This window comes from Engraulis encrasicolus, chromosome 21 (assembly GCF_034702125.1).
Source record: "Engraulis encrasicolus isolate BLACKSEA-1 chromosome 21, IST_EnEncr_1.0, whole genome shotgun sequence".
In the NCBI taxonomy this organism is placed as follows: Eukaryota; Metazoa; Chordata; class Actinopteri; order Clupeiformes; family Engraulidae; genus Engraulis; species Engraulis encrasicolus.
In genome coordinates this window covers 25,856,757-25,870,209 of record NC_085877.1, presented here as the reverse complement: position 1 = coordinate 25,870,209, position 13,453 = coordinate 25,856,757, and the positions used below count along the sequence as shown (strand labels likewise).

Here is a 13,453-nt window from a genome sequence, read left to right as displayed (position 1 = left end):
ATGTGCCTTTATTGTTATGCAGAGATCAACCCACACCGCAGTTATGGTCTGCCTTAATGTTTGCCACAGGGAACAAATGATAAATGTTGGTTACTGGGGAATGGCCAGTTCCAGTATTGCAGTACAAGTCTTCTTTTTGAAAATTACATTATTAATATATGATATACATTATTAATATATGATATACCGTACAACTCTTCTTTTTGCACATTACATTATCAATACATGGTATACAGTAAAAGAGAAATAAGATATGTGTCAGTTAGTTACATGTACAGTAGTTACATCACAATATCCCAACCTTGTTCTTTTTTGTATTTATTTTTTTTATAAAGGAAAGAATGATTTTGTAGTTCTGTACATTTGTTTAATTTTCAACGTGGTGTAAAAAAAAACGAAATATAATGTGACATTGTGCACTGTTGAATGTTATAAAAGGCAAGGGAATGGTTAAAGATAGCACTTTTTCTACTGTGTATAAACATTTGTGTACATTCCCTCTTGTGAAAACATAAAAATGATGTGGTTATTTCCAATGTTTGTGTGGTTTGGTTATATGCATCTATTCTGACACATCATTATGACGCCATTGTTAGGTTGTTGGGCGTCTCATAATAGCTGCAAGGAGAAGACTAAGGTTTCCCAATAAACAAAGACAGCTAGGCACAATGTAAAGACTTTCTGAATTATCCAACTGAGCAGCTTCAGCAATTTGGGCGTTTTTCAAGACCCACAGAAACTTGAATTTTGTGCCCATGTCAGCTCCACACTATAAAAACTGAATTGACACGCTTAAGCATCACTTGAGCATCAATGGTAGTGAACGTTACAGGATCGAAATGACGTGCTTCAGCATCATTGGCATCAAGAGAATAATGTGTTAAAGTGTGTTTTCAGTGTGGAATCAGAAGAGGATCCTCTCCACCAGAGCCATGGGGCTGCCACTTTAAAGGCAGGGTCACCTTCCTGTTTTAGGTGGACCTTGAGAAATAAGCGGTCATCCAACATTGGGCCTCAACACAAAATATCTTGTGCACACAGTGCAAACACAGTAACTGTCTCAGATTTCTACTTTGAATCTGTTGTTAATCGTTTGAAAATCTCTGAAATTGACTCAAGAAAAAGAAAAAAAAACATGATTTGAGTATGTAACGGACCCAGGCCTAGACAGTCGTGTTGGAATGTCAGTAAACAGATGAAGAGTTCAGATGCAAAAGCCCCTTTTCAGTGTCTTTTCAGAAAATAATCTTAATTCATTTTTATTTAAAACAAAGCTATCAAAATTGCATATTTCTTTTATTTATTTATGTAATATAACTATTTATATGTATTATCAGGCCACACCAATTTAATTTGTTGGTTCTCGGATTCGCCTCTTGTATTTTGTATGAAAATGGAAAAAAACATCAACAAAATCAGTTTCAATACCCCAAAAAATGAAATCGCTAAAAAAAACGAAGACTGCATGTTTTCATGAACGGGGAGGTGTCTCTTTAGTAGTTGGAGGTCATGTGACGTAGAGAACCAATAAAACCACTCCTTTCAACATGCCGATTACGACTAGCGAATCAGGAAACGTGTTACATTCAAACATTTACAGACAAACATGCAATGGCAAGTTGAAGCCCCTGTGGGTTAGCAGTAGCAGCGGTGAAACACAGTATTGCTCTTAGTGGAATTAGTGGAGTGGGATAGCAGTTTTAAAAAAGAAAAACAACAACTATTCAACTGTTGAATCATCTCAGTTTATTCAAACCAGATTAATATAATAATTGCCCTGTGAGCTAATTTTGTGCCTGGTCTATTTGGCTGCCTTAATTCCCTTCTACACTGTCCTTCTCCATGTCCAGGTGTTTGCCTGTCTTGCACCTTCCTTTGGAGGTCCATGTGAGGCTGATATACAGGTGGTATAACCACACGACTAATTTTTTTTTTTTCGCCCTCTCGCTTCAACTTTTTCCTGAAAAAATCCGAGAACCAACAAATTAAATTGGTGTGGCCTCAAGTACATGAATGTAAACCAAACCAACAGTGGGGTTCTCTAAAAATATAGAAGTGCAGGTCTTCAGAAATGGAGTTAGGGGGTTTTGCATCTACAAATCTACAAAAGAGGCTTTACTTCTAATCTGTTAATTTTCCGCCTTTATGATGGATATAATGTATAAAAAATGTTTGTACAATAGACTTTGTAGAACATGGTGTGCTTTTATCCCAACTGTTTCCAGAGGTGTCAAAAGTAAAAGTACTTTAGTGGTGTAATTACAACACTAGCACATGGCATTACATAACTGTTACACCATTTACTCCACTGTACCTAATGAGATAGGTAGATTGTGTTGTTACTGAAAAACACTGAAAACCTAACAAGGACCCACCACAAACTTGATCCAACCAGTGCAGAGTTAGCTGATCGTAAGACAAGTACACAGGTCTACTTGTTACTCAGATAAGTTACTTGTGTTGGAAGGAAACGGTTTCTTTATTTCACTTTTACTTTTGACACCTCTGACTGTTTCTAGGCTTATTGGGTTTGAGTGCTCATTAGTTCAAGGTATTGTACATCCAAGTTCAAAAATGAGGAAAAAAAAAACCAAGGCACTGAAAATCAAAATGTCTTTATTAGTATGACAAGTTGTACAAACATTTGTTAAGGGTGTAGTAAAGGACAGGCACAGACAACTACTGGAAGATGGGCTCGTTTTTGATGCTGCATTTTGCACAGATCTGTGCAGCGCACAGGCGCACTGTGACCACATGGAGCAATCTGTTTTGGTTTTTTTTGCACAGCGGTGCAGTTACTTTACCCTGGCTGCGCTGACATGGGAGCTTCTCAATGTCATCAGTAAAATGTCCTGATTGGCCTTCATCTAGCTGAACTGCAAAGTAAGCAGACAGTAGCATTTTATATTTTGGAAGTCACGTTGGATATTTCTGATATTTCATGTTGGTTGCTGAGCATTTATGGCCACCATTTTAAGACCAAGCAGATCTCGTAGTGGTCGGTAACGTAGGTGCGTGGTTGCAAACGCAACTAATTAGTGCTGAGCTTCTCCACATTGCTGAGCCCGCCTCACACAGCTCTCAGCAGCAGAGAGCTGTCAATCAAACTACAAAAAAAAAAAAAAAAAAAATGTTGGGCCCACCTCTCACCTGGTTCCCAGCACAAGCAGCACAAGACAGTAAACATTCACAAATAAAACTACAATATCAAGAAAGTATACTGTACGTACAGTAATAAACTTGCTGTAAGACTACACAATCTACATAGGCCTACATATTCAGTACATTGATTATAAATTAGAGATGTACCGGATCCGGCAGGATAATAGAGTTTTTCACAGGATCCGGAAGGATCTAAAGCAGTGGATGCGGTATCCGGCATGTTACCTAAAAATCAGGGTCTGGTGCATCTCTAGCCTAGGCTTTTCAATCAGTCTTTCACAACCTCAATCACTGCATGAAGTGAAAGTCCTTTGGAAGCGGCCGTTGCAGGCAGTGTGGGAGTAAGCCAATGAGTCTAAAAAATAGTTTGAGTCAACGTAATAAAAAGGGCCCACGTGTGCGAGTAGACTATATCTTTTCAACCCTTTTGTAGGATCCGGTTCCGAATCCGGCAGGATCTTAAGCAGTGGATCCGGTATCCGGCAGGATCCTAAAAATCAGGATACGGTGCATCTCTATTATAATTGGAAATATTCTTGCAAAACCATGTAAAAAATACTCAAGAACATCAATCAGTTTCTTGGATTTGTTGATTTCCATGGATATTTTTGAGACTATGTGAAAACTATCAGCCCTTAATAGTGTTCTTCCAATATACAGAAGCATGCAAGACATTATCACTATTAGAAAATAAGTCACACAAGTCTAGGCCTCTTAGTTTGGCAAATGACATCAGACACATGTTTGCTCTGTCTGCCATTTGCAAGGACAGAACAGACCCTGACACTATACTCAGGGCCAAACGGCAAATTAGTAAACGAGTATGTGAGAGACTTTGTCCAGATGGCCTGGTCACACTGTCCCTCACTGCCCAGCGTCAGCAGGTATGACACTTCGTCCAGTCGTGGTGGCCTTCTCCAGGTCACTGCAACAGAATTTCCCCTCAGCTCAACACTTAAATCCTCCGGAACAGGGACATCTGGAGACAGAGAGAGAGAGAGAGAGAGAGAGAGAGAGAGAGAGAGAGAGAGTGTGTGTGTGTGAGAGAGAGAGAGAGAGAGTGTGTGTGTGAGAGAGAGAGAGAGCACAGACAGAAAGGCAGAAAGAATAATTTGTTCACATTGCATATTGCAACTTGATTGATCTTGATTTTCACTTAGGTTGCAACAAAAGTGGACTTTCTGTGTGTGTGTGTGTGTGTGTGTGTGTGTGTGTGTGTGTGTGTGTGTGTGTGTGTGTGTGTGTGTGTGTGTGTGTGTGTGTGTGTGTATGAGTGAGAGAGAGAGAAGGCACACCTGTACAGGTGGTGGCTGTCACCGTGCCACTTTCTCTCCCACTGTCACTGACAGTTGACACTGCAAATTCATACTCCTCTCCTGGCACGAGGTCTTGGATGCAAACCTTCAAGCCAGGCACCATAATACTTGACACTGGAAAAGGGAAGAATTCATTACAACATCATGACGACTTCATTATAACCAGGGGCGTCTGTAGACCCAATACTATACAGGGGCACAATTGGGCACCAAAAAGAAATGCGAGCGCGCGAAGCGCGCGAGCTGAAAAAAATTTGGGCAATTATTTTTTTTAAAGAATGGGCAGAGATAATGTATTGCTGCTTTATCCCTGTGATATCCGAGAGAATAACTTTCTGATGTCCATCTACAAGAACAATGTTGTTTGAGTTGAATTGGAATTATAGGCTAACTAATACAGTAGGCTGTTATCTAATTCCGGTCATTGAGATAACAAATAATTCAATGCCAGCAAAATATCATAAAATAGCTAACTACTAGCCTACTAGTACAACATAGTCCTACTTCTTCCTTAACTCTACAGTCGTGGTTCAGTGGTTAGAGCACTGGGTTGGCAACCCAAGGGTTCCCGGTTCAATGCCCGACCGAACCACGGCTGAAGTGCCCTTGAGCAAGGCACCTAACCCCCACACTGCTCCCCGGGCGCCGCTCAGCAGGCAGCCCACTGCTACGGACTAGTGTGTGTACTTCAAGGTGATTCACTAGTCCAAATGGGATAAAGTGCAGAGAAAGAATTTCCCCTAGGGGACCAAAACTTGGGTCCGCTCCAAATTGGCTCCAATTGGCTTCAATTAATATTACATACCTGACACACCAAAAAACTGAATAACAAAAACAGGGCATTCTTCTATATATATGCAAGCTATGTGTGACGGACGTGTACGTTGATGGCTAGTCGCCCCCTCACTGACTATGTGTTCCGGTCAGAGAACCGCTGCGACTTTAGGTGATATTAAGAGATTTATTGATTCCAGACATCAAAAGTGTTCTTCATTGAACAGTTGCATACATATTCAATGTATGGTAGTAAAGATATGGATACATTACAGAAGGTGTGTGATAAATGTGTGGTTTCTGCAAGATAAACATATAGGCTACAGAAAGAGTCATTAGAAACTATACAGGCAAATTCTACACAATACTAAAATATGCAGAATATACAGTTTCATAATAATTAGGTAGTCAAATATGCACATCAAGTTACATTACAATATACATAATAATATAAGTGCACTTCAGTAACATCAATGTGACAAGGAAACAGAATTACTGCAAGTAGCAAGTAATACAGTAATTATACAAGTGAGAACTAGGCACTTAAGGGGTTAATCCAGGGAAAATCAAGTGCAGTACACTTAGTGTCCACAGGGTGGCGCTTTAAGACCACAAATTGAAGAAGCGGTTCTTGCCGCCATAAAGTCTAGCAAGACGAGTGTTCACGTGAACAGCTTATGTCTCCATAGCGCGACAATGCAATATTTGGAAGCTAAATTACTGACTCAAACAGTCACAACACGGTGGAAACAACACCACAGGTCGAAACTACTATCGAAGCACTTCCAAACCGGACTACTCATGTAACTTTAAACCAAGAAATTAGCATTTAGGAAGCCATTTAAGAAACAGACATTTCCTCATTGAAATGAATGGAGCTCGCGGTAAAACCAAAGTTACAGGGTTACCAGACTAAACAGCATCTAACAAACACCAGCGGATGAAATACAACATAAATACAAACAGAAATTATGTACTTACATTGTCATCAACGCACACGTACACACAAAATATTAAACATTTCAGCAATATGCTCCTTGTATCAATGGGAACTGTTGTCCGCACGGACGCTTTTGGGTGTTACACCTGAGACGGAGCCAGAGAAGTCACTCATTAATGTTGCTCCAGTTATGTGTTAATAAAACTACAGCCCCGTTGGGCTAGAACGGTATATTCTGTAGTCCGTTTGAGGCAGAATATAACATGGTGGCAGCGGTCACAGATTAGACCAGTTTTAGGTTTTAGACGTTGTTGAAGTTTACCGTCTTGGTCTCTACTTCTTGCATGTTCAAAATCCGAGTCAAAGGAATCAAAAACTCCAAAAGCCAAATTAATCTATTTATTTTCTAAAATTACCAAATAACAAAATGACCACCACTGGTAATATCCAGAATACCAGCAATGGCCCATACACAGTAAACACTACAGCTTTCCAGAACTGCAGAGTCTACTACATAAAAATGACAGTTACAACGAAAGCATTACGGAACGTTCCGGAGATCCTAACCTTCTCTCGCCCTGACCGATAACAAAAATTAGGACCTACTGAATATCCCCTATCTGTTGGTATTTATGGTTTGTGGGTGTATGGGTGTGGTTATGTGTAAGCAATTACGTGATTTGTTAGTTAACCCAGAATATGCCTAATCTGTGTCGATTGTAAGATGCTGTCTTCATTTCCGGGTGGGCCTTGATTTCATCACTCTAGGTCTTCATGACCTCATCTGTGGACTTCCTGAGTTCTGTAATTTTAATCAAGCAATACACATACAACAGCACATTCTTTTGACATATTTGAGGATCCTTGGCTCTGAAAAGATTGAAATCCAATGTTAGTCGTTTGCCCATTGTCACCTACTCCTGGCCTCCTAAAAAGGATTAAGTCAAATAGTTTCGCTTCTGAGTGACATCACTGTATCCTGTGTAGAAAGAATGATACGTCAAGGAGTTTGGTATGGACTTCAGACTTATTCAGAAAATAAGCAATCAGTTAATCAAACATCACATGACAGCTTTCAGCTTGTCTTACAACAATGTTTGATGACCTCTGTAGGCTCCCCTAAAAAGAATGGGCAATTACTCAATATCATCATCTCATGATTGTCACATGGGGTCATTGGGCCTACTCAATGGTTTGAGTGCCCACCAACAAGACACATTTATTTTAATGTTTAACCAAATATTGTAGAATTTCCTGCAAACACAAATGAATACCCGAACAACTTGCTGTAAGACAATGCATTATATTTCAGGACCTCAGAATCTAGCCTATTTTCCAACAACGTTTAGTTTTGTTCTCTTGTTTCGCCGCGGGAAGAAGGATACACCTGCTAGTCAGCTAACCAGCACAGTGGATTATTAGCATAAACTACGGACGCTCGAGAATGGAAGGATTGAAAACTCCACAGCGTCTGTGTATGGACTCAGGCAATCTCGCAAAGACTTGGAAGGTATGGAGAGACGAGTTTTCGCTTTATGTGGACCTGGCGGTGGGAGAGGATGATGAAACCACCAAGGTGAAACTGTTCGGCTATCTCGTGGGCGAGAGCGGGAGAGAGCTGCTGGACACACTTATGGGTGAGACGCCCAAAGAAGACTGGAAGATCGCAGATATCATTACAAAATTTGATGATCACTGTATGCCTACTGTGAATGAAACTGTAGAACGTTTCCGGTTCTTTTCGAGAAACCAAGATCCTAGTGAAAACATAGACTGCTATGTGACCGAATTGAAAGTGTTGGCGAAAACATGCAACTTTGGGACGCTACGGGACTCGTTGATTCGTGACAGAATCGTGTGTGGTAGCAACAATGCTTGCATGAGGGAGCGGCTGCTACGGGCGGCAGATCTGACACTCGACTCATGCATCACGTTGTGCCGTGCAGCGGAGTTGTCGTGGGATAATGTCAAAACAATCGCCGGACCCAAAGTGGAAGAAGTGCATGCAGTGAAAGAACCAGCGCGGAACAGACAGGAAAACATCGTTGACTGTAAGTTCTGTGGAAAATCGCATGAGAGAAATAAACAGAAATGCCCCGCTTATGGGAAGAAATGCAAAAAATGTGGCAAAGAGAACCATTTCGCGGTTATGTGTAGAGCAAGCCAGCAGACAAGAGAAAAAACAAGACAGGTGCATGTGGCTGTGGCTGACATTGATGAGTTTGAAGAAGTACTTAGTGTCACTGCACAAAAAGTCGATAGTGTAAATGTAGTGGATAAACAGCACAGTGCACAGCTCTTTGCTAGCATGCTTCTTGGGACCAAGACTGTAAAATTCCAGATAGACAGTGGTGCCACTTGCAACATTATCCCAATTGACCTGATTGATCCGAACACAAAGTTGGAGGACACAAAGACTGTGTTAGTCATGTACAATAAGAGCAAACTGAAGCCACTGGGAAAATGCACTCTGAAACTGAGAAATCCAAGAAACCAGAAACTTTACAGGTTAGAATTCCAAGTGGTAGGGGAAGGCACCAGTGGGCCACTGCTGGGCAAAAGAGCAAGCGAAGGCATGCAGCTTATCAAAGTGCAGTATGAAAACATCATGGCAATCGACAGCATCGTCACCACATCGCCAGATACGAGGGGCCAGTGGACCATGGACCAGATAAAAGCGGAGTATGAAGACGTGTTCAACGGTGATGGCTGCCTGGAAGGAGAGTATAGCCTGGAAATCGACAGCTCAGTGAAACCGGTGCAGTTGCCAAAGCGCCGGGTGCCAGTTGCCATGATGAAACCATTGAAGGCTGAACTGATCGACCTACAGAAAAGAGGAATCATTGCACCCGTGGAGCGCAACACAGAGTGGATAAATGGTATGGTAGTAGTGCAGAAGCCGAATGGGAGGCTGCGAGTGTGTATTGATCCACGACCCTTAAACAAGGCGCTGAAGCGCAGCCACTTTCCCTTACAAACCATCGACGACATTCTTCCAGACCTGTCCAAAGCCAAGGTGTTTTCGGTGTGTGACGTCAAAAGCGGGTTCTGGCATGTTAAGCTAGATGAGGATTCAAGCCTTCTGACTACCTTCGCAACACCATTCGGACGTTACAGGTGGCTGAGACTCCCAATGGGAATCAGCCCAGCACCAGAGGTTTTCCAGCGAAAGCTGACACAAGCACTGGATGATCTACCAGGTCTGTACATCATCGCAGACGACGTCCTGATCACCGGACAAGGTGAGACGCAAGAAATGGCTCAGCGTGATCATGATGAGAAATTGAGACTGTTTCTGAACAGGTGCAGACAAAAAGACATCAAACTGAATGCAGAAAAGTTCAAACTGAAACAAAAGGAAGCGACATACATCGGACACCTCCTGACAGCGAATGGGCGGAAAGTCGACCCGGAAAAGGTGCGTGCCATTGAACACATGCCAAGCCCAACTGATGTGAAAGCTGTGCAGAGACTGTTAGGCATGGTGAATTACTTAGCAAAGTTCTGCCCTCACCTCTCTGACCACTGTCAGCCGCTGAGAGAACTGACACACAAAGACTGTGAATGGAGGTGGTCAGAGCAACACGAGGAGGCGTTTCTCAAACTGAAAAAAATGATCGCAAACACACCAGTGCTGAAATACTACAGTCCAGAAGAGGAGCTGACGGTGCAGTGTGATGCCTCAGACACAGGCCTAGGAGCAGCACTGGTCCAAGGGGGTAAGCCCGTTGCTTTCGCAAGCAGAGCACTCACACAGACAGAAAGGGGCTACGCCCAAATAGAGAAAGAATTCTTGGCTATGATTTTTAGTCTGGAGAAGTTCCACCAGTACACTTATGGGCGTAAAGTAACTGTACAGAGTGATCACAAACCCTTAGAGAACATTGTGAGGAAGCCTTTACTAAGTGCTCCCAAACGACTGCAGCGTATGATGATGCGCATTCAGAAGTACGATGTGGACGTAGTGTACTTACCAGGTAGATATATGGTGTTGGCAGACACCTTGAGCAGAGCTTACCTTCCAGAATGTTCATCACACGGCTCCGTGGAAGCTGAAATAGAGACTATAAATATGGCACAGCACGCACCCATATCGGCAGACAGCCTTAGTTCAATTCGTTCTGCCACAAAAGATGACAAAACACTGCAGACTCTCATTGAAACCATACAGAAAGGCTGGCCAAATGACAAGGCAAAGACGGCTAGTGAGATTAGGCCATACTTCTCTTGCCAAGATGAACAGAGTCATCAAGATGGAATAGTGTTCAGAGGCGAACGTGTCGTCATCCCGGAGGTAATGAGGAAAGACATTACTTGCCGTTTACACTCCTCTCATCTAGGCGTAGAAGGATGCCTACGGAGGGCCAGGGAGTGCATATACTGGCCAGGGTTTAGTGACCGAATCAAAACATACGTAAGCAAGTGTGACATCTGCAGGGAAGTGGATTACAAGCAGCAGAAAGAAACACTGATATCACACGAACTCCCAAACCGCCCATGGGCTAAAGTGGGTACTGATCTGTTTATGTTTGACAACAAGGACTATCTAATCACAGTAGATTATCACTCTAACTTCTGGGAAATCGACTACCTGTCAGACACAAAATCTACGACAGTGATAAAGAAATTGAAAGCCCATTTCGCTAGACAAGGCATCCCTGATGTTGTCTTTTCAGATAATGCACCGCAATACTCGTCGCAAGAATTCAAAAGATTCAGTGAAAAATGGGAATTCCTGCACAAGACCTCTTCGCCTGGACACCCTCAAAGCAATGGCAAAGCTGAATCGGCGGTCAAAACAGCCAAGAGACTGTTGCTCAAAGCGAAAATGGCTGGACAAGATCCCTACCTCGCGATGCTGGATCACCGCAACACGCCTTCACAAGGCCTAGACAGCAGTCAAGCTCAAAGACTTCTCAGCCGCCGCACCAGAACACTACTGCCCACGAAAGCAAGCCTTCTACAGCCGAAAGTGCAACGAGTGGGGCAGAGCCTGAAAAGGATGCAAGAACGCCAGTGCAACTACTACAACCGATCAGCCAGAGATCTCGACACACTGAAACCAGGTGACTATGTGCGAGTACAACGGTTCGAGCCTCACAGAGTCTGGAGACGAGGCCAGGTACAGAGGATCGTGGATGCGAGATCATACGACATCCAGCTGCAGTCTGGTGGTGTTCTTAGGAGGAACCGCAAACACCTCCGACGTGCAGACACCCAGGCTTTCAGTGAGCCTATGGACATGGACACTGATCTACCACCACCAGCTGCCCCAGACACACACACCCCACCGTCTGACCAAGACAGGGCTGGTCAGAGTGACCTACCTGTGACCACTAGATGTGGTCGCACAGTGGTGAGACCACAGAGATTCAACGACTTTGTGAGTCACTAGTGGTGAACCACCTATGGCCTTTGGGGGGGAGAAAAGGGAAGAAGAAGAAAAAAAAAAAAAAAAAAAATACATTGTATGTGTTGTGAGTGAAACAAACATGTTTATGTGTACAGAACCGGTAATGAGTTGAGGATGATTATCTATAACCTTGATTTTTGAACCTTGATGAAGAACATTAGAATGGACGGCAACTGTATCTTGTAATTTGAATGATATCTACAACTTTTTAAGTTTGTCTTGCCTAGAATGTGATTAATATGAACAGTTATGATTTATACTTTACAGGTTGGATTTTCAGCAACAGTTATGAGTTATGGTTATACCTTATGGACAAGATTTTCAGTAACACTAGACCTCCTACCTTGTCAGAATTTGTAATGTGTACAGGGTTTACAGGTAGAGTGTAACCAGTGAAACAAGATGAAGAAGAAAAAAAAAAAAAGAGAAAGGATGTATCAAGGGGAACTGTTGTCCGCACGGACGCTTTTGTGTGTTACACCTGAGACGGAACCAGAGAAGTCACGCATTAATGTTGCTCCAGTTATGTGTTAATAAAACTACAGCCCCGTTGGGCTAGAACGGTATATTCTGTAGTCCGTTTGAGTTTGTCAGAGGCAGAACATAACACTCCTAGAGCTAGTGGCCGTGGCGGCAAGTGGATTCTGATTAGGCGTAGGGCAGGCTGCGTCCGTGTCAGACTTAAATTCTAACTTAAGTGTCTTGGCCTATTTTAAGAAAAAAAATAATGCAAGCATGTATTCTGTAGATTACCAGATGAGTCAGACTTAAATAATAAAAAATAAAGGTATAAATTAATTAATTAATTAATTAATTAATTAAAAATTCAGTGCCCATTACCCTGGCACCGCAGATCCATACCAGGGCACGTGCCCGGGTAAAAATGGTCTAACGACGCCGATGATTACAACCAAGGTGGAATACATTGATGTATTCATATTTGGTGATAAAACCTGTTTGACATTTCACTTACAGAAAAGGGGAGGGAACAAGTTAGGCCTGGGATATACAGTACACATACTAGTGGTGTAATGTAAGAGGCATATAGACAACGGTGCTCTGATTAAGTTCTCAACATTGTTTGACTCTACAGCAACCTCAACATGGAAGTTCGCTAGATTGACCCTTGCGGTTGTGTCAATGCACCATATGCATGTGTCTGCGTATCTTGTGTCAGTTGTCCCACCTCGCACAAAATTGACAGGAAATGAGCATGTCAATGCATTTGTGTATGAATAGTGTGTGAGTGTTATTGTTCTCTATCTTCAAAGATGAACCAGATTTTATCCCTATCCATATCTTCATTGTGTTCATTCATTGTTTTGTTAGCCTATCAAGCCATTATACGTAGGTATAACATGATTCAAAAAAGAAGATGCAGGAAAAATGTGATATACAGAGATACAGCATTGCAATTGGAGGACAGATCCATGGCCCATCTACCATTATCCCTTATGCTGTGTCGCTAGACCCAACTGTATTGCACACTATATCGTCACTTGGCCATGAATCGCCGATCTATAATCTATAACATTCGTCGTGGCGTCACGATAAAGCCCCGTTTTTCGTGGTTGGGCCACACTTCCGCGGCCAATGCATTTGAATGGGCTGTCCGACTCGTGGTTGATTTACGATTGATGGCCCAATTCCGACAGAAAACTGATTAGGGAAAGATTATTAGTGAAGGGATACATTAGCATGTATGCCCCATCACACTGTGAAGTAAAACAAATTAAGTTGGACAGTGTGTTTTCCAATGCAATGTGGTGTCCGAGAAATCACTGGTGTATTCAATGTCATCATTCTTGTCATCTTCCTGGAGGCTTGACAGGTCCATCAATCGTAAGT

The 13,453-nt window shown here is 42.4% G+C and overlaps 1 protein-coding gene across 1 annotated transcript in view; it reads right to left on the bottom strand.

The window, feature by feature from the left end:
• Nucleotides 1–3,602: 3,602 nt before the first annotated feature.
• Nucleotides 3,603–13,453, bottom strand: part of LOC134437320 (fibronectin-like) — a 36,846-nt gene continuing 26,995 nt past the window's right edge. Inside the window, exons 15-16 of the mRNA XM_063186811.1 lie at nt 4,458–4,592; nt 3,603–4,141 (exon numbers count right to left, since the gene is read on the bottom strand). Coding sequence (XP_063042881.1) covers nt 3,858–4,141; nt 4,458–4,592 — 419 coding nt within the window. The 3' untranslated portion in view covers nt 3,603–3,857. The remainder of the gene's footprint in view (nt 4,142–4,457; nt 4,593–13,453) is intronic.